The sequence below is a fragment of the Eleutherodactylus coqui genome, chromosome 1 (assembly GCF_035609145.1).
Source record: "Eleutherodactylus coqui strain aEleCoq1 chromosome 1, aEleCoq1.hap1, whole genome shotgun sequence".
Taxonomy (NCBI): domain Eukaryota; kingdom Metazoa; phylum Chordata; class Amphibia; order Anura; family Eleutherodactylidae; genus Eleutherodactylus; species Eleutherodactylus coqui.
In genome coordinates, this window is record NC_089837.1 from 434,995,610 (window position 1) to 435,021,814 (window position 26,205).

Consider the following 26,205-nt stretch of genomic DNA (forward strand, 5'->3'; position numbering starts at 1 on the left):
AGAGTACGTCTCTCCCGCAAGGGGCTGGAAGATCAAGAAAGGCACCATCTAGGAAGAAATCCTTTTTTCATTCCTTTCGGCAGGTTACATCCCGGCCCACAACAAGACAGTGGACGCAGCCAGAAAGTGCCCCAGCAGAGCAGAGGAAGAATCCTTCCTTTAAGACCAGGCCAGCCTGGCGAGCTCGCTCCAAGGCACCTAGGGACGCGAGGACAGGAGTATCAGCATGAGGGTCTTCCCCCCCACCCGCTATTCACAGGGTGGGGGGCTGGCTTTTCCGGTTCCAGGATGTACTGGCACACTGGAACAGGTCGCAGTGGACGTTGGACCAGGGAATCCCCATAACGCTGGTGGCTCCGGATTGCCCGAGGCTAGTAGGGTATCCAGACCTGATCGAAATGCTGGCCGACGCTCCATGGCCACTCCCAGAACAGTAGGACCTACGATCACAAGGACCAATCTTCCACCCGAATTTAAGGTCGCTTCGTTCAACGGCCTGGCCGTTGAGACCGCAATATTAAAGAAACGGGGATTCTCGGAAGCAGCTATCCGAACTATGGTCCAAGCCAGGAAGCCGACATTATCGAGAATTAATTACCGCGTATGGAGACGCTTCTTCAGCTGGTGTGAAGACCGCCAGATACATCCCATGCATTTCTCACTAGCAAACATTCTAGCGTTTCTACAGGCTGGACTAGAATTCGGGCTGAAGTTAGGTTCACTAAGAGGGCAAGTATCAGCCCTTTTCAGTGCTGTTCCAGAGACCTATCGCTAGTAGGTTGGCGGTGCGGACTTTTCTTTAAGGGGTCGCAAATACTTCACCCCCGTTCAGGCCACCTACTCCAGCATGGGACCTGAATTTGGTGCTGGATGCTTTGCTATCACACCCTTTTGAACCACTCAGGGACGTACCCCTGAGACTGCTATGCTGGAAAGTGGTCTTTTTGGTGGCGATCACGTCTATACGGAGAGTATCCGAATTAGCTGCACTATCGGTCGAATCGCCCTTCCTGACTTTCCACCAAGATAAGGTGGTGCTGAGACCGGTTCCGGGTTTCCTACCAAAGGTAGTATCAGCATTTCACCTTAATGAAGATATTGTAGTTCCATCGTTTTGCCCGGTACCGGGACATGCGAGAGAGAGAGCGCTGCACCGGTTGGATTTGGTAAGGGCCCTACAAATTTATGTGGCAAGGACCAAAGACTTTCGGAAGACAGAGACTCTGTTCATAATCCCGGAAGGGCCGCGTAAGGGTTCTGCGGCCTCGAAGGTGACCATCTCGAGGTGGATTCGGTCGTAGTGACAGAGGCTTATCGAGCCAAGGGGAGGTCACCACCATTCCGGATAACGGCCCACTCTACAAGGGCGGTGGGGGCGTCCTGGGCGGTGCAGCATGGAGCCTCAGCATTACAGGTATGTAAGGCAGCCACGTGGATGTCCCTGCATACATTTGCGAAATTCTATAGGGTCCATACATATGCGTCAGCGGGCGCTGCATTGGGTAGAAAGGTTCTACAGGCGGCAGTCCCCTGACTGCTGGGGACCCCTTTTTTTCTGGGAATTCCCACCCTTCTATTTCCAGGACTGCTTTTGTACGTCCCATGGTCTGGCTGGGTCCCCCAATGATACGGACGAGAAACGAATATTTTTGGTATAACTTACCGTAAAATCTCTTTCTCGTCGCGTTCATTGGGGGACACAGCACCCTCCCAAGGATTAATTTCGTTATAGCAGGGCAGAGCCCTTTGGTCTCGGGTCACAGATGACGAGATATATTTCCAGAAGACTGGTATGTCTTTACTTGGTTTACGTTAAAGTGTGAATAATTTTTGTGTACTCCCACTGGCTGTTCCTACTGCTTGCATACAAACTAATTAGCTGAGTGCCTGCAGGGGTGATATAGCCTGGTGGGAGGAGCTAACACTTTTTGCTTAGTGTCGCCTCCTAGTGGCAGTGGCTATATCCCATGTTCTGGCTGTGTCCCCCAATGAACGCGACGAGAAAGAGATTTTACTGTAAGTTATACCAAAAATATTCGTTTTCACAGCTCCTCCATTCACTCAGACTGAGCTGTGATCTCTAAGGGTTCCAGCAGTCATACTCCTATTGGTCAATCACTTATCACCTATCCTGTGGTTGCTCAGATAATGGTCTATCCTCAGGATATGTAAACTAATAACATATCCTGAGGATAGACCATTATTAGTTTACATATCCTGAGGATAGACCATTATTAGTTTACAATCAGAGAACCTGTTTAAAAGGGGTTATTAGTAGTAGATTATCTGGGGTCCATTGCCTTAGAACCCTGTCAATCAGCTGTTTGCACTCATCTGCTGAACTGAGTTCTGCAGAAGTTAGACAGCTCCTTTCTTACTGTTGTAGTCAAGCTTGGTATTGCATGTCAAGTTCCCATGGAGATGAATAGGAACTTTACCTGCAATACCAAGCCTGGCCACTACAGGAAGAATGGAGCTATCTGTGCACTGAGCTGATTTCTGCAGGAAGCAATCACAATGGCCTGGAAAACAACTGATCTGTGGATGTCCCAGACAACTGACAACCACAAGTCCATGCGAATTTAGCCAATTGAAACTGCTAAATCCATGCGCTTAATAGTGACAAAAAGCACCAGAAAAAAAAAAAGATTTTGCCAGTTTTTAGAGGCAGAATTCACACTGAGAAATCTACTGTGTGAACGTGCCCTTAGAATGTAAACACCTGCTGTTGTACGAAGGTTGTGCTGTGTACCAAATTGCTACTGTTAAGGAGGTATTTGGTTTTTTGGACTTTGTTAGCAAACTTTATTATAAAATTATAGCTTTAACAGTTTTTTGTTTTTTGCAGACCGGCAGGAGGAACTGAGAATTGGACTGCAACAGCTTGTGATATGCTTTCTCATTATCTTTGCGGAGCGACAGCCAGAATGGTTATTGAAGTCAGTGCTGTGAATGTTTTCAGTTTGTACACATATATGCTTTGTTATTATGTACCAGAAAACTCTTTAATGAACCATGAGACAAAGTCAGATCGGTTTGGAGTGCTCGACCATGAATGATGCGTCATAAAAACCTGCAAGTCATCATTTCCATGGATAGGAACCCGACATTGTATATATGAGCTGCTGATTTTTAGTACCCCCGGGTTTTTTATTTGTTTGTGCAATTAGAATTGCCTCCATTTTAATACAGTAATTGTTCTCCTCTATAGGACAATGCATCACAGTGGCCTTTGCCTGTTAGAATTTTAAGCAAGAATGAAGCAGATCAGCTAGTTGATGTCTCTGAATTCTTGGTGACCAGGGGGTTAGCACTGAGAGAAAGGTATGTACTGGTGACCTGGTAGGTGTCAATAGCTCAAAAATATAACTGTGTTCTGACATATACAAAAACTTTTAAAATGTTAGCGTTGTTTCTAGGGTACCTTCAATGTGAACTGACCTTACAGAACAAGCTGCGGTGTTAACTTGAGAAATAATACCATATCTGGCCATTATACAACGTTATTTAACTTACAGCTTGTACCTGCAGCTCCCAGGAAGAGATGAGCCCAGAGTATTCATGAGGGGCTGTTAGCCCCACCCACTTGCCGTGGCCATTTTCTCAGTATGCAATGTAATTAGCTAGAAGGCTGTCCGTTGCGGTAGGATCGGTGGGTTTAGCAGCACCTCATGAATGAGCTGGACTCCTGTCTTGCCGGGAGCTGCAGGAACAAACCTGTAAGTTCATAAATACCTGTTCATTGCCCCATAAGTGATAATCCCTGAAATCAGCATGTTGGTCACTACTTTAGGCTGCGCCCCCGTGAGGGCCGCATACCACACACGACAGATTCCCTTTTAAAGGTTCTACATTAGTGACACAAGCTATAGGAGTTCATGGGTGAAGTTGTAAGAAAAAGTAAGCAAACTCTTTGGATATACCGGGACTTCTGTGATGTTTATTTGTGACCACCTTGATTTTTCTGGAAAAATGTTCTATGGTCAGATGACAACTATGCTGTGTTTGACGGAAAAATAACACTACACGCCAAAACATAATCTCAACTGTGAGGCATGTTGGGGGGCATCATGGTTGGGGGCCGCTTTGTTCCCTCATGATTAAGAACAAGGAATTCTAAGGTGTATAAAAGCATTTTACAGGCGGACGTAGGGATACGGAGAGTATTCTGCCACTTGAAATGATTTAGCTTTCAATGTAGCTCCACTAATGAAGAACTGTGGCTCTCCATCCCTAACTGCACAACAGAGGGCGCTGCAGAGAAGTCACAGTGCATTGTCACTAGGGAAACTGGGAAAGAGATCATAGTGAGGAGCCAGTGGCAGTTTGTGAAGTGACATTTTGAGCAAAAAGCAGCTCCCAGGGGCTAATATCTGAGGGGCGGGTATGTTATCTCCCTATTAATGAAATTACACTGGGCATATTCAGGCTCCAGTGCTCACAAGGTAAACAAAAGTATGTGTCATACCTTATTACTAAGCCAAATCGGATCATCTGATGATTTGTAAACATTTTGGCACACTTACAGGGAATTCAATATATAGATGGTGGATCTGCATACTCCTATCGTAAGGGCAATGATTAAACTCCGCTGATCATAGGGACCAGGTCATTTAATAGCATAATATTCTAAGTCCGACCTTCCCACCACATGACGTAGATGGAAGTGTTGCCACAACCCGTCACATGGGGCGGCACATGACCCGATCCTCACCTGACTTATCTGGGGCGGCACATGACACAGTCATCACCTAGCTCATCTGGGTCCCATAAAACACATTTGGTTCTGGTGGTGTTAGGTATAAGCCTCCAGTTGCAATCTATGTGCCAATCTATCGAATTCTGGCAAGTGCTTCTGTCAGTCCGTATTTAATTACTAATAGCCATCTCAGTTCCCACCTCCCCATACTGTAGCTGTCAATATCACGATCCAACACCAACATCACTACTGTGAGGTTCCTGATGAAATGTCAACATCAGACATGGAAACGCATCGAACCTAGATTAAGAACCATGAACTTAAAATAAAGGGGTTGTCCCGCGCCGAAAGATAACAACATTTTTTTTTGCCCAGTCCCCCAGTACCTGTAAAGGAAAACCGCTGACGTGTTGTTTAAAAAAAATAAAATAAAATTCCCTTACCTGAATCCCCGTTCAGCAACTTTAAAAAATCTTCTGTCCAAGATGGCTGCCGCTGGTCTTCTCCCACAGTGCACTGCGGGTCTTCTCCCATGGTGCACTGTGGATGTTCTTCTGCTGTCTGCGCTCCACTGCCTCATTGGCTGATCGGCACCATGTGACGGGGCGGAGCTACGCGATGATGCTGAGAAGGGGGAGGAGCCAGGACCATCTAGGAGAAGAATTCTGTGTGAGCAAGCACGACTGTTCCTGCGACCAGAGAAGAAGTTTGTTCGTTGCCATGGAGACGGGGACGCCAACACTGGGAGGGGGTAAGTATATAACTTCTGTATGGCCAATATTTAATGCACGATGTATATTACAAAGTGCATTAATATGGCCATACAGAAGTGTATAACCCCACTTGCTTCTGCGGGACAACCCCTTTAAGTAATCATTCATGATGTGTGACCTTTCAACTATAACATTGTGAATAGACCCCCTCCATAGTTGTACTGAGTGAACATCTGGTCTTACCACTGAGGGGGAGTATTCACTTAATTTAAATATCTGGAGGAATAGCCTTTTATCCAGCTATACCCACTCCGAGTGATTAGGTTAATCATCTATCGACCATCACTCTGTAGTTGGTGATTGAGCAATACTCTCTCCGGCTATTATATCTATCAGAGCTTTGATCAATCTCTGCACTGATACTGACAGTTCCAATCAGACTCTCATATACTCATGATGGACATAGCTCCTATTTAAGAGCTGTTCATCTCATGCACTTGGACCAATTATATCTGAAATCGGTCCAAGACTCCTTGAGATAGTTTTGTCATATTTGAAAATGTCACAGTGGCAATGAGATCCTAATAGTCAACAACTTAAAGGAATTGTTTTTAGATTCTATTGTGTATTATATAATGATTAAAGTAATCAATCGACCGGCTTGCTAAAGTAGCTCAAGCCTTGGTCAGATAGTCGTGACTGCATTAGCTAACTGTCTAGACTAAAAATAGGAGAGCTGAGTAGAGAGCATCTTTCTATTAGGCTAAGTTTAGATAGAGAGTTGTGCAGCCTCCTGCCCTGATGGTGGGTAGGTGGCCATCTATCGATTGATTACTTTTGCAGGTCTAGACTTAGGATAAGGGGTATTGCCCCCTGTTTTATGCTGAGCTTTGAAAGTTTTAGCTTTGATATCAGGGCAATGGGGTCATGGTAAACGGACCTTGCCTTAGCTAGCGATTTTATCAAATCGCTTTGACCAATCTCTAGATATTAGGAGATTTTGATTGATATCTGCCAAATCAAGGGAGCTGTGATTAGTACCATCTAGTATGGAATAACTATCCTGAGGTCTCAAATCTTCTATCCATTGAGATCAGAATATATTAGTAACTACCTTTGCTCCTTCACAAAAGAATCAATTATCTAGATAAATCTATCCTGATGTCATTAGTCATATGTCTGTCAAGCTTGTACATGGACAGACCTATGAATACATTTTAGACCATTGACCACCTGGTTCTTAAAAAGTCAAGGGTCCGACTGGAATGCATTGAACCTCGAACTCTGAACTGATCTAGTTGTTGATTACATTAACCTATGAAGGTCTAGAACTATCTGTTCATTTAGGCTAATTTTATATGAACAGTAAAAAGTGTTTGGTCAGTCCATTAAATTGAATCAATAAACGAAAGTGCTCAACCAAACCAACAATAAACTGGGACAATATATTGTGCGGAGGTGTGACCCCAAAACGGTCACACTACAACACCCCAGATCTATATGGAGGTATGACCCCAAAACGATCACACTACAACACCCCAGATCTATATGAGATACGATTTGAAACATTGGTTTTTCTAATGGGAAGTTTTCTTAGCATGAGATTTATGTAGCTACATCCTAGACATATGAATTTAGTCTCACTCCCTTGTGTGGCAACACTGTGACAATTATGAGCACATGTGTTTTGTTTGTTGTTGTTGTCTTGTCTCTGTCCTTTATTTCATCAGTTGATGATCGAGCCCAATGTGTTTTTTTTAAGATGTTTCCCTTCCATAATCAATGAACTCATTGTGTGTGCAAGGTAAATAAATCCATTGTGGAGTCTTTTAAAAGACCAAGCGAAATGCATTTAAATTAATGCATTAAGGCCCATTTATATGGGCCGATTGTCGGGTAAACGATGCCCGACACTCGCCCCCGCATGTACTCGCTTCTGTGGTGTTACACAGAAGCGAGTATCACTGGCTCGCTCACAGCGCGGCCAGCAGGGAGGTGGGGTGGCTGAAGGAGAGCGCTCCTCCCCCTCCCTTCTTCATTTACAGTAAGCAGTGGCCGTCCAGTACTGAACAATCATCATTAAGGAGTTTAAGCAGCCTAAAACTGAACGATTCTCATCCAGTCATTCAGTTTCAGCGTGATTTTACATGAGACGATCATCGTTCAAAACCCAGCGGGAGCACCGCAAATACACAGGGGTCTGAGCGAAAGCAACGGAAATCTCTCCACTAACCTCTGTGTAGTGGCTTGTGCTTGTAACTGCAGGCATGGTTATCATTGAAATTAACGCGAGCCGTGCCTGTAGTTACAAGAACCGGCCACTACACAGAGGTCGGCGCGGAGACTTCTGCTGAGACCTCTGCGTATTTGCGGCACTGACAGCATGCACCCGCTCAACTGATCGGTCGGGGTCCCGAGTGACGGACCCTAGTCGATCAAGTATTTATGACCTGTTCCGAGGATAGTAAAGAGTGATGTCAGCAGCACTCTAATGTCATAGAGGGAAGCAAAAAATTTAAATAGTATGCTTGCTCTATTAAAGGATATGGACCTCCCAATCCAATAACAATTGTAAAATCTTCACTGGTAGAGCAGCATCCAGGGTACAAAAAAAAATATTACATCTAAACAGACGTGTTCTTTATTGTGTCCACATGAAGCAACGGTTTAACCGCCAAGTCTCTTTAGATGTGAGTAATATTTTTTTGCACCCCAGATGCTGCTCTACCAGTGAAAATTGTACTATCCTAAGGATAGGTCATCAGTAATAATCTCCCTGGAATACCCCTTTAAGTCATCTTGTGTGTCCATATCCATAGCTGGCTCCATATAGCAATATTTTTCTTTTTTTCCCCTTGGCTTAAATTAGGTTATTAACATGAATCAAGCTACAGGAGCCTAGCTGGCTATTCTCTTTTTATAACCCTTAATGTCTTTGTTCTCCTGTATATTTGCTTTTTCTGTATATGATTTATGCATCCTGGGAAACCTTCATTTGTTTTTACAGGATAAAGAAGAGTTCTTTTAGGTTAGAAGTGAATGACAAAGGTACAGAGCGGTCTGCCAAGAGTTGTCTTCAGGAGGAAGATCCAGTGGAAGTACCTGCAAATGACGCAGATCCAGAGTGCGTCAAGACAGTAACAAGTGAGCAAAGTGACATTACAGAGCCGGTGATGGAGCCAATAGTTTCTGAGCAGTATCTGCCTCGTCTGCTGCCTGATGAGAAGACCTTCTTAGCTAAAGTCAGTCACGTTGCTGAAAATGGAACTATACACATCATCCATGAGTGCTTGGGTAATAACAGTTTATCTTGTAATTATCCAGATAGTCTGTATAGCTAGCATTTGAATTCGTTTGTTGTTCTTCACTACTGGGCAGTCTAATGAATGTGAAATAAAACAAAAACATTGATTGTGAAAGTATACAAAGGTGTAAAAAAAATCCCTGCTCTATTTGGTGTACATGTAGCGTAAAAGGTCCCAAATATAAAGATGGAACTAATAACTAACTTCAAAGAGGAGACCATAGGGTCCAGCTGGTCTCCTCCAAATCCAGGTTCACATGAAAAGAGTTGCCAATGAGAGGTCGTAGTAGCTTCAGGATACTTTATTCCATAGAACAATACAGTAAACATGGAACAAAAGTACAAATCAATGGTAATACTGGAAGTGTCAATGGTTATGCTATAAGCGCAACGTGTTTCGGAGGTTATGGGTAGCCTCCTTTTATCAAGCACAAGATCGAGCCCTTCTAGTACTGGGTGTAGGTTTATTTGAAAAGCTAAACGAGTGTATGAGGCTGTGCACGCTGATTAGCTTGGCATTGCTAGAAGAAGATGGCTTCCCGCTTTTGGCCACGTCAGCCAGCTCAAAGACTATGTCCGCTGTCAACTGGCTATCTGCTTTGGACCTAAGGAAGATGGCTGCTGTCAGTGATCTATCGCGTCCAGATGGAAGGACAAAGCTGCTGCCACAAGTCACATGACCTCAAGCCTGGAGGTCATGGCTGGTTGGGAGCGAGCAGTATCACGGCACCGTGGCCTTAATGTGTCCTCGATACCAGCCAGGGTAGGCTTGGTCACTAGCAACCTATCCAAATAAGTTGACCACCAGGAGCAGCGCTTTGATTCGTATATACCAGCCCATTTAAAGGACACAACACAGCCTTTAAATATTATCAAAGATGTGCAGTGGAAGGATTCCTAACTCCGGGCATACCTTGATATAAGATCCTTATTCACCAATATTCCCCATAAGGGAATCCTAACAATCTGACATTTTTTGACCAGGATCCCCTAATGCCCTCCCACCAAAAGTTCTTCATCGTTAAAGCAATACAGTTTGTTTTAGCAAACAATTATTTTACTTATAAGTTTTATCTGCAAACTAAGGGCACTGCCATGGGGACCAAACTCTCACCCACCTATGCAAATTTGTTAATGGGTATGTTCGAAGAAACCCATATGAACAAATCCCAAATAGTTTTCTGCAAACGTTTTATCAATGATATTTTAATTATATGGGATGGCCCAGAGACTGACCTTGTGAATTTTATTTCAAGCCTTTATAACTCCAGTCCCCATATATTAAGTCAAACTCCATAGTACCACGTGGTCTTTTTAGATTTAATGCTTTTTATTGTTGAGGGACAAATTCATGCTAAAACCCACTTTAACCCCTTCCCGCTGCAGGGCGTAAGTTTACGTCCTGGCAGCGGGGTACTTCCCGCAACGGCGTAAACTTACGTCCTGGAGATAGCGCGGGATCACATAAGATCCCGCGCTCTCTCGCAGCGGGAGCCGGCTGTCAGTCACAGCCGGCGTCCCGCTGCAACAGCGGGGGGACATCGGAGATGCCCCCCCGGCTGTTAACCCTTTCGCTGCCGCTGTCATCGCGAGAGCCCGGCCTGTCACCATGGCAACAGGACGCCAGACACCGGCGTCCTGTATTGCCTATGCCTATGATCGCTGTATAAGCAATAAGGCATGGCAGAGCAGTAGCTCTGCCATGCCTTATGACAGCGATCATAGGCACAGTGCTGCAAGTCCCTCAGAGGGACTCAAATTATGTAAAAAAAAGAAAAGAAAAATGTAAAAAAAAGACAAATGTAAAAAAAACCCCTTTTTAATGCTTTTTTTCAGATTAGCATAAAAAAAGGTAAAAAAAAAAATTAAACCCCACATATTTGGTATTGTCGCGTCCATAACGACGCCTACAATAAGTTGCACATGCTTTTGACTGTGCACGCAAAAAAACGCTTAAAAAAACGCTAAAAGACTGAGGCAAAATGCTAATTTTGTAGCATTTTGCCTCACTAACATCGCAATAAAAGTGATCACAAAACCCATATGTACCCCAAAATGGTATCAGTAAAAACTACAGCTCGTCTCGCAAAAAATAAGCCCTCATAGAGCTCTGTACATCGAAAAATAAAAAAGTTATAGAACTTTGAATGCAGCAATTTAGAATAGAAAAAAGATTTCCAAAAAAAGTATTTTTATTGCAGAAAAGTGGGAAAACCTAAAAAAAATGTAAGAATTTTGGTATCGTTGTAACCGTACCGGTCCGCAGAAAAAATGGAATGTCTCATTTGTGCTGCATGATTAACGCTGTAAAAAAAAAATAAAAAAAATCTATGGCAGAATTGATGCGTTTTCTCTCCCTGCTATCATAAAAAAAAAATTTAAGTTTTACAATATAGTCTATGTACCCAAAAGTGGCACCGATAAAAACTACAGTTCGCCACGCAAAAAACAAGCTCTCACACGGCCGCGTCGACGGAAAAATAAAAAAGTTATGACTTTTGATAAATGGAGAAGAAAATCCGCCAAAAATTGTTGCGTCCTTAAGCCCAAAATAGGCCATGTCATTAAGGGGTTAAAATAGTTGATGCCAACAGTTATTTCAATTTTAGGAGTTGCCTAAGTAAAAATCTAATATACCCTATGAACCATTCTGCAGGATCAGGAAGAATTGTTCAAGAAACTTTTTTTTTTTTTTTTTTAAGCAATTGGTTATTTTGAAGAAGCGGTTTAACCCCTTTAGGACATGGCCTATTTTGGGCTTAAGGACGCAACGATTTTTGGCTTATTTCCATCTCCATTTTTCAAAAACCATAACTTTTTTTATTTTTCCGTCAATGCGGCCGTATAAGGGCTTGTTGTTTGCGTGGTGAACTGTAGTTTTTATTGGTGCATTTTTGGGTACATAGACTATGTTGTAAACTTTTTAATATATTTTTTTTTTTATAACAGGGAGAGAAAACATTAAATTCTGGCACAGATTTTTTTAAAAAGTTTTTTTACAGCATTAATCATGCAGCATAAATGACACAATACATTTCCTCTGCAGATTGGTACGATACCAACGATTTTTTAATTTTTCCACTTTTCTGCACTAAAACCCCTTTTATTTGGTAAATCTTTTTTTTTCTTCCATGGACCGAGCTCTGTGAGAACTTATTTTTTGTGAAACGAGCTGTAGTTTTTATTGGTACCATTTTGGGGTACATACGGCTTTTTTGATCACTTTTATTGCATTTTTTGGGAGGCAAAAGGCTAAAAATTAGCATTTTGCCTCAGTTTTTTAGGGGTTTTTTTACGCTTTTTACCATACAGGATCAAAGGCGTGTGCAACTTATTGTATGTGTCGTTACGGACACAACGATGCCAAATATGTGGGAATTTAATTATGCTAATATGAGAAAAAGCACAAAAAACGGGGAGGAGGTTAAATTTTTCTTTTTTGTACCTTATTTTTCTTTTTTTTTTTCTTTTTTTACACCATTTGTGCACCTGTGGGGGAATTACATCATAGAACCAATGATCGCTATGATAATGCTTTGAAGGACTTCTCTTCTGCAGTGCCTTAACGCTTATTACAGCGATCATAGGCAATGGTAATACAGGACGCCTATAGGTGTTGTGCAGTTACCATGGCAACCAGCCGGGGTCCCTTTGTGAACCCTTTCCATGCCACAATCTACGTAGATCGCATCAGGGAAGGGGTTAACAGTTGCGGGCGCATCTCCGATGCACCACGGTTGTTGCAGCAGAAGGCCAGCTATGAGTGACAGCCGGCTCCCGGTGGCGAATAGCGCGAGATCTCTTCTGATCTTGCGCTATCCCCAGGACGTAAGTTTATGCCCTGTTGTGGAAAGTACCTTTGGTGACCTCAACGATTTCTAAAGACCAATTCAGAAAATCCATTGCTGACCCCAAATTTCAAGTCACTAAAAAAAAAGACAAAAGCATGTTATTCCTAATTCGTTTTAACACATGAAAATTTGTTTGCTTAACAGTAGGGTACTTTGAGGTGACCCTCATCTTACCAAAAATTGACCACAGTGGTTTTTCGGAACAAAACTCTTGGTAATATATTAGCACCTTTCTGGCCCCAGAGACATCAGGAGACTAATCACAGAACACTACCAGATATGTGGGAGAAAAAACATTTGCAGAGTCTTCAAATGTGGTGTAAAAACTGTAAATACTGTCTGAGCATCAGTCACAATAGAAAGGAAGTATTTTTGGAAGGGAAAAATAAAAATGTTATACTAAATGAACTTCACCAGGGCAGAAAGGGGTCAAATCTATAATAATATGAAGTCACTTGAGTACCCTACAACTCGACATTTATTAACATGCATAAAATAAGGCTAGAAGTATATAGAGAAAATATAAGGGATAATGCAAGCCACAGGGTGAAACAACCTATAGTGATAATCTTTGTGTGCTTTTTGCAAGGTGATCGCTCAAACATTGAGTGATCACCTTGCTCTCCAAGCGGGGGATGCAGAAGACAAGCGGGGCCACTTGTCTTCTGTATCTAGCTGTTCCCCGCTCGAAACGCCTGGGTTTTTTGAGTGATAATTGTTGTGTCTAAACTAGCCTTAAAGGGGTTGTCCCGCGAAACAAAGTGGGGGTATACACTTCTGTATGGCCATATTAATGCACTTTGTAATGTACATTGTGCATTAATTATGAGCCATACAGAAGTTATTCACTTACCTGTTCCGTTGCTAGCGTCCCCGTCTCCATGGTGCCGTCTAATTTTCAGCGTCTAATCGCCCGGTTAGACGCGCTTGCGCAGTCCGGTCTTCTTTCTTCTGAATGGGGCCGCTCGTGCCGGAGAGCGGCTCCACGTAGCTCCGCCCCGTCACGTGTGCCGATTCCAGCCTGGAGGCTGGAATCGGCAATGGACCGCACAGAAGACCTGCGGTCCACCGAGGGTGAAGATCCCGGCGGCCATCTTCGCAAGGTAAGTAAGAAGTCACCGGAGCGCGGGGATTCAGGTAAGCACTATCCGGTTGTTTTTTTTTTTTAAACCCCTGCATCGGGTTTGTCTCGCGCCGAACGGGGGGGCTTTTGAAAAAAAAAAAAACCCGTTTCGGCGCGGGACAACCCCTTTAAGACAGCTATAGGTTGTTTCACCCTATGGCTTGCATTGTCCCTTATATTTTCTATATATATTTTCTCATTCTAGTCTTATTGTATCTATGTTAATAAATGTTGAGTTGTAGGTTACTCAAGTGACTTTTCATATTATATATTTGACCCAGCCAGCTGTTCTCTGCTCAGAGCGCCCGGCTGTTATAAAGCTGAGTGCTCCAGGAGTCCATCACGGCTGTGGGCATGAGCCCTAAAACAGTATAATATATATAGCTGCCTCTGTAAGACACTCTGAAGTGACTTGTTTCTTTTTTTTTTTCTTTTGTTTTAGAAATCGCACTTAATATGCTTATGGTTGATATCCAGAATTCATTCAAAGGCCTGGGTTTAATGCAGCCCTATTCTTGGACGAAAGGCGAAGGTTGTCTTATTAAGGGATCTGATACCATGTCATACCGAGGAAGGGTTCTTGACATACTGGGAGGAGATATGATTACGGTATATGCATGAAATTTTAAAAAAAAACTTTTTTTCACATTTTTTTTGCTCCACCCTAAAAATGCTCTTGCTGTATGTGTTCCAGGGGGGAAAAAAATCAGTGTTTCCGATTTTGGTCTGAAAAAACGGATCAGATTTAACCTGTGTGTATGTCAGTGTTGCATCCATATGCGTTGTGTCCAATTTTTTCGTTGTTTTGCAGAAAAACAGGAGGCGGCGCAAATTTTATCTTGTATTGTTTGGCAATAATCCATGAAATACAGCACAAACTGATGTTATGTGTGCGGTTTTTATACTTTTATTTTTTTGCACACCTCTTGACTTGAATGGCTGATGTCCAAGAAATCAAACTAGAATAGGACATGCTGTTTCTTTTTCTGCACAGACCTTACGGTCCATGTAAAATAAATCAGGTCTGCATAGCCACGTTGACTGACTGTAATGTGTTAGTGCACGATTTTTACGCAGTTGATTTCAATACAGACATATGTGCATAAGACTTAAATACCAAAGGCCAAAATAACAAGACTTTGCAGCACAAAATCTTGTGTTTTGTACAAAGCTGCTGATGTAATGCCTTCCTGCTGCAGCCCTTTTTAGGTTTATTTTTTTCATTTTTTCTTATTCCTACTTTCAAAACACAGTAACCTGAGAGTTTGCTTTTTGTGGGATGGGTTGTATTTTTCAATAATCTCATTTACTGTACCATAAAATGTACTGGAAAACTTTTAAAGGCTTCTAAGTGGGGGAAATGGGGGGGAAATAAAAACAAAATGTTGCCATATTTTGGGGGTGGGTGTCTTTTATTTTGTGGATCAGTACAATTACGGAGATACCAAATTTCTATAATTTGTTATACTACTTTTAGCACATAGTACGTTTGCAGGCATCCTATTAAGCTCTGTTACAGACAGGCCTTAATAGGAAGTCATCCTTGGCAGGCCTGGGGGCTTTTGGAAAGCTCCAAGCTGCCATAGCAATCGACTGGCAGCCAATAATCTTCTTGCTACTTGCCTTTTTATATGTCGCTGTCAGAACTGACAATGGCATCTAAAGAGATAACTATAGGAATCAGTTATCTCCGATCTCGGCAGTTGCAGATGGGTGTCAGCTATCAAACTTCACTCACAGCATATATAGAGGACACCCTGATCCCCAGTTCACTCCAAACAGTGACACCCAACATCCATCATACATGTTGGAAAGGAGTTAAGAGACTTTCTCATTCATGTCATTGGGGGACACCGAGACCTTGAGTATAAGTGCTGCAGACACAAACTACAAAAAGGTACCCTCTCCTCCAAGAAGGAAAAGTGAGGAGTTACTGTAGCTAATTGGTATGACCCCCCCCCCCCCTTCCCTTCTCCTCCATGCTTCAAGGTCTGTTGGGGGGGAACTTCTTACTCCCCACACCCTTTCCCCCTCATCTCCTTTCCTCATTAGCACTCCAGCCATCCCTTCTAATTTAGGCCTGTACAAGCGCACCTGGAGGGACTTTCACTTCCTCTACCACTTCGTGCTGCCTTCTATTATAGGAGAGGACTTCAGATGGGGCATACTAGCTCCTGTAGCCCCTCCAACAGCTCAATGTCCCAATACCACTCACTAACACCTGGGAAGCTAGGTTTTTCTACCAGTACCTTGGATGTTAAAGCCTACAGTCCTCCCGTTTACAGCACTTCTGTCCTGAAGCACAGGACCCCTTTTTTTCTTTCTCCCCTCCCCCATTTCCATTCCTACCCATACAGGGTGTGATGATCAGATTGCCTCTATGATACTTAATACCAGTGTGCCCCACCCTATCACAGTGGGTGGGAGCTAAGACTGCCTGGTGATGAGCCTCCTTCAACAGCCCAGACACTTACGTCGCTACCGAGTTATGCCTTGGAGTGCACGTCCAACCATCTGTGTCCAACATGACTTTTACCTAGCCGCACCACAACCTCAGATCTGATCGCAACTTCACTCCTCACTTTTCTTTTCTGGCTGCGCTGTCATAGGTCTCTTTACTCCTCTTCATAGGGAAGTTAGCATATTTTGGTTAGATGTGTGGTGCCTGACATGTCTGCATGGATATGGAGTGCGATTGCCCAGTTCCTACCTTTACATGGAATGTGGCTAGATTTTTTGCAATTCCCCATATCTAGCATTCTGTGCAGTCAGGGCGAGCATATGCCACCTCTCAACTCCCTCTTGTGGAATGTTTTTTCTGAGTCTCTGTGTCCTACTATGAGCACAGGTGCATCGACTGTCTTATCGCCAAAAGAGCAACGGGTACTCACTAAGCTAAGCCTCTGATATAACGTCTGAGTAGAGAGAAATTCTGCCATCTTTCGTTACGTCTTGTGTCTGCAATGCACAAACTGCATCTAAAATGACATGATAACTTTGTTTCTATGAGTCAGTACAATTTCTATGATGCCAAACTTATATAGTTTTTGTTTTTGCTGTACCAGTAATTTTTTTCAAAGATATATTAATTGTTAAATTATTTTCTGCCGCCATCTTCTGCGCTTCTGGCTTCTTTATTTTTCTGATGAGCTAGTCGTGCAAGGGCTCATTTATTGCGGGACGTCCTGTAGTTTTGCGTCGGTATCTTTTTAGAATGCATACGACTTTTTAATCACTTTTTATTGTATTTTTTCTTGGGAGACAGTGACCAAAAAAAGCGCATTTCTGCTGTTCTTTATTTTTTTTTTCTGACGACGTTCATCGTGCGGGGTAAATCATGCTCTATGTTGATGGACTTTTACGGACTCAGTAATACCAAATATGTATTTTTGATTTATTTAGATTTTTATTATAAATATAGCAAAAGGTGTTTTTTTTTTTGTTTTTTTTTGTTTGTTTTTGCTTTTATTACTTTTTGAATAGCAAAACTTATTGATCTTATTTTTCCTTTTTTTTTTCTGGGAACAACCATTTGCGATGCTTTGATCGCTCCTGCAGTATTACATCATGCTCAATTTTGACAGGCAGTCCATCAATCCACCTCACAGGGATGGCTTGATACGCATACTGCCATGACAGCCCTGGGGCCTTTCAGAAGGCCCCCAGTTGCCATGAAACCCCGCACGGCTCCCTGCGATCTCAGCGGGCCATCTGGGACTTCCGATCATTCTTCGGGGGATTTAAATGCCACTGTTAGAATTGACAGCAGCATTTAAAGGGTTAACAGCCCTTATGAGCCGCATGGCTTATCGGGGTTGTTGCCGCCAGATGTATAGAGAGAAGTCACACCACCATCTACCCCCATACATATCCTGCAGCGGCAGGACATAAAAACACTGGCTGTCACGAAGGGGTTAATCAAGACTAGAGGTGAGCGAACGTACTCGGATAAGCACTACTCGTCCGAGTAATGTGCTTTATCCGAGTACCGCTGTACTCGGGGCTAAAGATTCGGGGAGCGCCGCAGCTTACAGGTGAGTTGCGGCGGGGAGCAGGGGAGAGCGGGCGGGAGAGAAGGAGAGAAAGATCTCCCCTCCGCTCCTTCCCGCTCTCCCCTGCAGCTCCCCGCTCCGCGGCGCTCCCCGAATCTTTAGCCCCGAGTACAGCGGTACTCGGATAAAGCACATTACTCGGACGAGTAGTGCTTATCCGAGTACGTTCGCTCATCTCTAATCAAGACCTTTGTCTATATACTGTTCTATAGTTTGTTGTCCACCTCACTACCACTTTTAGAAGTTTTGTAGTATTACCAGAATGAGACACAACCATACAGTTATTTCACATTTTTGGATAGATTCTTTGCTTTTTTTTTATAGGAACAGTAGTGGCTTTATTACTGGACTCGTTTCTAACAAATTTACACTGGGATAGCATCCACCCTACTCTCAATGCAGGAGGAGTAATTATGACCACTAGAACCTAAATCCAATATGACTACATTGTCAGATTTCTTCTTCCATAGCAGACACTATTTTGTTACTTCTTAAGGGCTCAGTCAGACAAGTGTTTTGCTTTTTTTGCACACCTAAAGGTGCGCAAATAAAAAGCGCTCCACACATTAGCAAAATGCGCGTGACCATAGTTCCGTGCCCTTTGCATCCAATGGGCTGGCAATACAGCCGCCGGCCCCATTGAAAGCAATAGGATGCATGGCAACCTCCGCATTGATTTTCGGGGAAGGGCTTGAAATGAGCGCTGCCTGTGATTGATCACAGTGCACAGCCAATCAGAGGCAGCGCCCAGCCATTAATTGAATTCAAATTTTTAAATCCCCACTGCTGAAAGAGCTTCAGAACACTGCCGGGGACCAAGCGATAAAACGCACCAAAGCCCGACATCAGCAGAGAGGTGAGTATATTTTTTTAATTATTCTTTACACTAGGTAGGGATGATTTTTAGGGAAGGGCTCATATTTCAAGCCCTTCCCTGAAAATCACTGCAGCGGTTGCCTGCATTCAATTACTTTCAATAGGGCTGGCTGCAGCGCAGAGCCCCATTGAAAGCAATGGCAGAAGATCGCGATACTCTGCCACAGCTGTGGCAGGGGATTCCTTCAGCCCCGCAGGGAGGCCCTTGACAGTGAACAGTGCTGTCAGTGGTGAGGGGACTCCCCGTGGAGTTATTTTAGACGCAGCACGGGCCTTGCTGCTGCACAGATGTCCATATCCACAGGAAGCCAATGGTTCTATCAGATGCGCTTTTTGTTGCGCTCATAGGTGCGTGCAAAAAAATGCTTGTTTGACTTTGCCCTTACCCTGTATCGGGCATGACTAGGCTAGTTTTCCAACCACAGACATTTTCAGTACACTCTCATAGGAGATGATATTTTTTTCGGCTGGTGCCCATTTTCAACATGATTGAGCGGTGATTGCATCCATGGATGTTAACATTCCTCCTTCAGTACAGGAATATTGGTGATTTTAGCTGGAAGCTATATCCAGATCAATTTACACAGTTGTGGCAAGGGTCAGGCCCCTAACTTCATCCCTTCCGTGAGAAAGTGCTATGTCTTTTGTAACCAGTTCTAGTTTTAAGTTTTTATGTGATAAAATGGTCGTTGCTGACAGCATTGGGTTTTCATAGGGCGACATCTTCCTTTCTCTTGATTGAGTACTTCAGCACTGCAGTTTTCTCTACTGAAATAGACAGTGTATCCCATTGTACCTCAGTTGGGTAGTTCTGTTCAGAAACCAACTATTACAGCACTGGCAATAGGGCAACTCTGAGAAATCCTGCTTATTCGCTGCTCTAGCCCTCCTGCTGGATCGGGGACTGCATTATCTATTGTCTCTCTTGGTCCTCTTTCCCAGAATCCAAGTGCTCTTTCCATCAGTATCTGATGACATGATGGAGTGTTACTTGTTGTTGTATCACCTGGGATATCTTCTACGCCTCCTCTGGGAACATTCAAGGCATGCTTCAGGGCATTAGATCTCTGGGTATGGACTCCACTTCTATATCTCAGGGCCAGGGGTGATTTTTGTCTCTTTACAGATGTTCTCCATTTTCCAGTTCCATACGTTTCTGGGCTCCATTATTTTTCCATGCCGTCCTATCTTCAATTAGGCTACTCCCCAACCCAACTAGAATTCTGCACTTTTCTTTGCTATCACATCAGCATTAGTCCCTACAGACTCCACCGTCACAAGAATCTGTAAAATGACACCAGATCAGTCTCTCTTGCTCCCCTCTCTGGGACTACACAAGAAACACAACACCAGTTACCTGCCTAGACAATGTGAATCAAGACCTGCATGTCTCTACAGAGGAAAACACAGCAGTTGAGGTGGATGGAGTTCCTCCTTACAGTCCTCTGTGCAGTTTCTTTACTGGAGTGCACTGTTGGATTACCATGATTTGCTGCCAAGTATGGCTCAGTCGGACAGGTGTGCCCATTTGCTTCCTTAAGACGGTTGGGGTAAAAGCCCCTTTTCAACAAGAATCATTACGTTGAGACTTTTTTTTTTTTTCTCCTTGCCTTCTCAAATATGAGACAGTTGTTTTTTTTTTTTTGTTTTTTTTTTAATTTCATGGTTGGTTGTAAGCCACTGGAGTGGTTATTTCAACAGGGGGTTGCAGGCAACTGTCTAGGGCAGGGGTGTCAAACTCATTTTCACCGAGGGCCGCATCAGGCTTATGGTGACCTTCAAAGGGCCGATTGTAGGGCCGCCTGCAGACGGCCAGGTCGGATCCCGCTGCGAGAATTCTCGCAGTAGGACACGACCCGCGCCCCTGCAGGAACCAGCACGGCACTCACCTGCTCCTGCGGCTCCAGCTCTGTGATGTGCTGGCCGCCGGACAGCTGGCGATGAGCGGAGCCAGCGGCCGGAGAGTGACATTTCTGTTTGGGCCTCTGCGAGCCCCGCACAAAAATAGAGCATGGCGCGATTTGTTTTCTGCACGAGATTTCGTGTGGACAATTCGCGGCCGTCTGCATAGGATTGCGTTTTCTAACGCAATCCTATGGCAGCTTCCACAGGCGGAAACTCTGCGGGAAATCTCGCCGCAGAATTTCCGCCAGTGTGCATGGGCCGCACAAATACGTGGTGAATGCGCAGGAAACCTATGTATTCACTGCATATTTGCGCACCATTTCAATGGGCCCACCTGCGTTCATTTTTGCAAATGCAAATATACACGCCTAAGCAATTTTCGATAGCGCAAATACGCAGCGCATTTGTGCGACCGAAATACAATTACACCCGTGTGAATGAGCCCTAATAGTGACTCTGATAGTGGCCCCAGTAAAAATAACGACCCCCCCAGTGGCCCAATTAGTAATATTAACCCCCTCAGTAGTAATACCCCCATAGCAAGGTTAACCCCCCCTCAGTAATAATGAGCCCCCCCACAGTAATAATGAACCCCCGCTCAGTAATAATGAGCCCCCGCTCAGTAATAATGAGCCCCCGCTCAGTAATAAGAAGGGCCCCCGCTCAGTAATAAGAAGGGCCCCCGCTCAGTAATAAGAAGGGCCCCCCTCAGCAATAAGAAGGGCCCCCCTCAGCAATAAGAAGCGCCCCCCTCAGCAACAATAATAAGCCCCCCCAGTAACAATAAGCCCCCCTCAGTAATGACCCCCAGTAACAATAAGCCCCCCCAGTAACAATAAGCCCCCCCTCAGTAATGACCCCCCCAATAACAATAAGCCCCCCCTCAGTAATGACCCCCCCAGTAACAATAATAAGCCCCCCTCCTTAATGACCTCCCCCCGGTGACAATAATAAGCCCCCCCTCAGTAATGACCCCCCCCCCAGTAACAATAATAAGCCCCCCCTCAGTAATGATCCCCTCCCCAGTAACAATAATAAGCCCCACCTCCTTAATGACCCCCCCAGTAGCAATAATAAGCCCCCTCTCAGTAATGACCCCCCCAGTAACCATAATAAGCCCCCTCTCAGTAATGACCCCCCCCCAGTAACAATAAGCCCCCCTCAGTAAAGACCCCCCAGTAACAAGCCCCCCTCAGTAATGACCACCCCAGTATCAATAAGCCCCCCCTTAGTAATGACCCCCCAGTAACAATAAGCCCCCCTCAGTAATGACCGCCCCCCCAGTAACAAGCCCCCCCTCAGTAATGACCCCCCCCAGTAACAATAAGCCCCCCTCAGTAATGACCCCCCCAGTAACAATAATAAGCCCCCCCTCAGTAATGACCCCCCCCCCAGTAACAAGCCCACCCCCTCCTTAATGACACCCCCCAGTAACAATAAGCCCCCCCTCCTTAATGACCCCCCCCCCAGTAACAATAAGCCCCCCCTCAGTAAAGATCCCCCAGTAACAATAAGCCCCCCTCAGTAATGACCCCCCCCCAGTAACAATAAGCCCCCCTTAGTAATGACCCCCCCAGTAACAATAAGCCCCCCTTAGTAATGACCCCCCAGTAACAAGCCCCCCTCAGTAATGACCCCCCCAGTAACAATAAACCACCCTCAGTAATGACCCCCCCCAGTAACAAGCCCCCCCTCAGTAATGACCCCCCAGTAACAATAAGCCCCCCTCAGTAATGACCTCCCCAGTAACAATAAGCCCACCCCCTCCTTAATGACCCCCCCCAGTAACAATATGCCCCCCTCCTTAATGACCCCCCCAGTAACAATAATAAGCCCCCCCTCAGTAATAACCCCCCCCCCAGTAACAATAAGCCCCCCCTCAGTAATGACCCCCCCGCAGTAGCAATAAGCCCCCCCTCAGTAATGACCTCCCCAGTAACAATAAGCCCCCCCTCAGTAATGACCCCCCAATAACAATAATAGGCCCCCTCTCAGTAATGACACCCCCCGTAACAATAAGCCCCCCTCCTTAATGACCCCCCCCCAGTAACAATAAGCCCCCTCTCAGTAATGATCCCCCCCAGTAACAATAATAAGCCCCCCTCCTTAATGACCCCCCCCAGTAACAATAATAAGCCCCCCTCAGTAATGACCCCCCCAGTAACAATAATTAGCCATACCCTCAGTAATGACCCCCGCAGTAACAATAATAAGCCCCCCCTCAGTAATGATCCCCCCAGTAACAATAATAAGCCCCACCTCAGTAATGACTGCCCCAGTAACAATAATAAGCCCCACCTCCTTAATGAGCCCCCCAGTAACAATAAGCCTGCTCTCAGTAATGACCACCACAGTAACAATAATAAGCCCCCCCTCAGTAATGACACCCCCCGTAACAATAAGCCCCCCTCCTTAATGACCCCCCCAGTAACAATAAGCCTCCCTCCTTAATGACCCCCCAGTAACAATAAGCCCCCCCTCAGTAATGACCCCCCCAGTAACAATAATAACCCCCCCTCAGTAATGACCCCCCCAGTAACAATAATAAGCCCCCCTCAGTAATGACCCCCCCAGTATCAATAATAAGCCCCACCTCAGTAATGACCCCCCCCAGTAACAATAATAAACCCCACCTCGTTAATGACCCCCCAGTAACAATAAGCCCCCTCTCAGTAATGACCCCCCCAGTAACAATAATAAGCCCCCCCCTCAGTAATGACCCCCCAAGTAACAATAAGCCCCCCCTCACTAATGACCCCCCAGTAACAATAATAAGCCCCCCTCAGTAATGACCCCCAGTAACAAAAAGCCCCACCTCCTTAATGACCCCCCCAGTAACAATAATAAGCCCCCCTCAGTAATGACCCCCCCCCAGTAACAATAATAAGCCCCCCTCAGTAATGACCCCCCAGTAACAATAAGCCCCCCCTCCTTAATGCCCCCCTGCCCCCCTCGAGTAACAATAAGCCCCCCTCCTTAATGACCCCCCCCCCCGTAACAATAATAAGCCCCCCTCCTTAATGACCCCCCCCCAGTAACAATAATAAGCCTCCCTCCTTAATGACCCCCCAGTAACAATAATAAGCCCCCCCTCAGTAATGACCCCCCAATAACAATAATAAGCCCCCCCTCAGTAATGACCCCCCCAGTAACAATAAGCCCCCCCCCCCTCAGTAATGACCCCCACCCCCAGTCACAATAAGACCCCTCTCAGTAATGACCCCCCAGTAACAATAATAAGCCCCCCTCAGTAATGACCCCCCCCCAGTAATGACCCACCAGGTAACAATAAGCCCCCCCTCAGTAATGACCCCCCCTCCTTAATGGCCCCCCCTCGAGTAACAATAATAAGCCCCCCTCCTTAATGACCCCCCCCAGTAACAATAATAAGCCCCCCTCCATAATGACGCCCCCCTCCTTAATGACCCCCCCAGTAACAATAATAAGCCTCCCTCCTTAATGACCCCCCCAGTAACAATAAGCCCCCCCTCAGTAATGACCCCCCCAGTAACAATAATAACCCCCCCTCAGTAATGACCCCCCCAGTAACAATAATAAGCCCCCCTCAGTAATGACCCCTCCAGTAACAATAATAAGCCCCCTCTCAGTAATGACCCCCCCAGTAACAATAAGCCCCCCTCAGTAATGACCCCCCAGTAACAATAATAAGCCCCCCTCAGTAATGACCCCCCCAGTAACAATAATAAGCCCCCTCTCAGTAATGACCCCCCAGTAACAATAATAAGCCCCCCTCAGTAATGACCCCCCCAGTAACAATAATAAGCCCCCCCCCCTCCTTAATGCCCCTCCCCCGGCCCCCCCCTCGAGTAACAATAATAAGCCACCCCCTCCTTAATGACCCCCTCAGTAACAATAATAAGCCCCCCTCCTAATGACCCCCCCCCCAGTAACAATAATAAGCCCCCCTCCTTAATGACCGCCCCCCCAGTAACAATAATAAGCCTCCCTCCTTAATGACCCCCCAGTAACAATAATAAGCCCCCCCTCAGTAATGACCCCCCCAGTAACAATAAGCCCCCCCCTCAGTAATGACCCCCCCAGTAAAAACAATAAGCCCCCCCCTTAGTAATGACCCCCCAGTAACAATAATAAGCCCCCCTCAGTAATGCCCCCCCCAGTAACAATAATAAGCCCCCCTTAGTAATGACTTCCCCCCCCTCCTTAATGCCCCCCGCCCCCCCCTCGAGTAACAATAATAAGCCCCCCCTCCTTAATGACCCCCCCAGTAACAATAAGCCCCCCTCAGTAATGACCCCCCCAGTAACAATAATAAGCCCCCCCTCAGTAATGACCCCCCAGTAACAATAAGCCCCCCCTCAGTAATGACCCCCCAGTAAAAATAAGCCCCCCCCTCAGTATTGACCCCCCAGTAACAATAATAAGCCCCCCTCAGTAATGACCCCCCCCAGTATCAATAATAAGCCCCCCCTCAGTAATGACCCCCCAGTAACAATAATAAGCCCCCCCTCAGTAATGACCCCCCCCAGTAACAATAAGCCCCCCCTCAGTAATGACCCCCCCCAGTAACAATAATAAGCCCCCCTCAGTAATGACCCCCCCAGTAACAATAATAAGCCCCCCCCCTCAGTAATGACCCCTCCAGTAACAATAATAAGCCCCCCCTCAGTAATGACCCCCCCAGTAACAATAATAAGCCCCCCCCTCAGTAATGACCCCCCCCCCAGTAACAATAATAAGCCCCCCCCCTCAGTAATGACCCCCCCAGTAACAATAAGCCCCCTCTCAGTAATGACCCCCCCAGTAACAATAATATGCCCCCCCTCAGTAATGACCCCCCCCCTCCAGTAACAATAATAAGCCCCCCTCCTTAATGCCCCCCCCAGTAACTATAATAAGCCTCCCTCCTTAATGACCCCCCCCAGTAACAATAATAAGCCCCCCTCAGTAATGACCCCCCCAGTAACAATAAGCCCCCCCTCAGTAATGACCCCCCCAGTAACAATAATAAGTCCCCCCCCTCAGTAATGACCCCCCCAGTAACAATAAGCCCCCCCCCTCAGTAATGACTCCCCCAGTAAAAACAATAAGCCCCCCCCCTCAGTAATGACCCCCCAGTAACAATAATAAGCCCCCCCTCAGTAATGACCCCCCCAGTAAAAATAAGCCCCCCCCTCAGTATTGACCCCCCCAGTAACAATAAGCCCCCCTCAGTAATGATCCCCCAGTATGAATAATAAGCCCCCCCTCAGTAATGACCCCCCCCAGGTAACAATAAGCCCCCCCCTCAGTAATGACCCCCCAGTAACAATAAGCCCCCCTGCTTAATGACCCCCCCCCAATAACAATAATAAGCCCCCCCTCAGTAATGACCTCCCCCAGTAACAATAAGCCCCCCCTCAGTAATGACCCCCCCAGTAACAATAATAAGCCCCCCCTCAGTAATGACCCCCCCCAGTAACAATAATAAGCCCCCCTCAGTAATGACCCCCCCAGTAACAATAATAAGCCCCCCTCAGTAATGACCCCCCCCCCCAGTAACAATAATAACCCCCCCTCAGTAAAGACCTCCCCCAGTAACAATAAGCCCCCCCCCCTCCCTAATGACCCCCCCAGTAACAATAAGCCCCCCTTAGTAATGACCCCCCCAGTAACAATAATAAGCCCCCCTCAGTAATGACCCCCCCAGTAACAATAAGCCCC

General features: G+C 45.5%; 1 protein-coding gene across 1 annotated transcript in view; it reads left to right on the top strand.

Moving 5' to 3' along the window:
• Window positions 1-26,205, top strand: part of RNF17 (ring finger protein 17) — a 188,042-nt gene that overhangs the window by 122,260 nt on the left and 39,577 nt on the right. Inside the window, exons 27-30 of the mRNA XM_066582149.1 lie at window positions 2,849-2,939; window positions 3,212-3,324; window positions 8,420-8,706; window positions 14,133-14,299. Of these exons, the coding sequence (XP_066438246.1) occupies window positions 2,849-2,939; window positions 3,212-3,324; window positions 8,420-8,706; window positions 14,133-14,299 (658 nt within the window). The remainder of the gene's footprint in view (window positions 1-2,848; window positions 2,940-3,211; window positions 3,325-8,419; window positions 8,707-14,132; window positions 14,300-26,205) is intronic.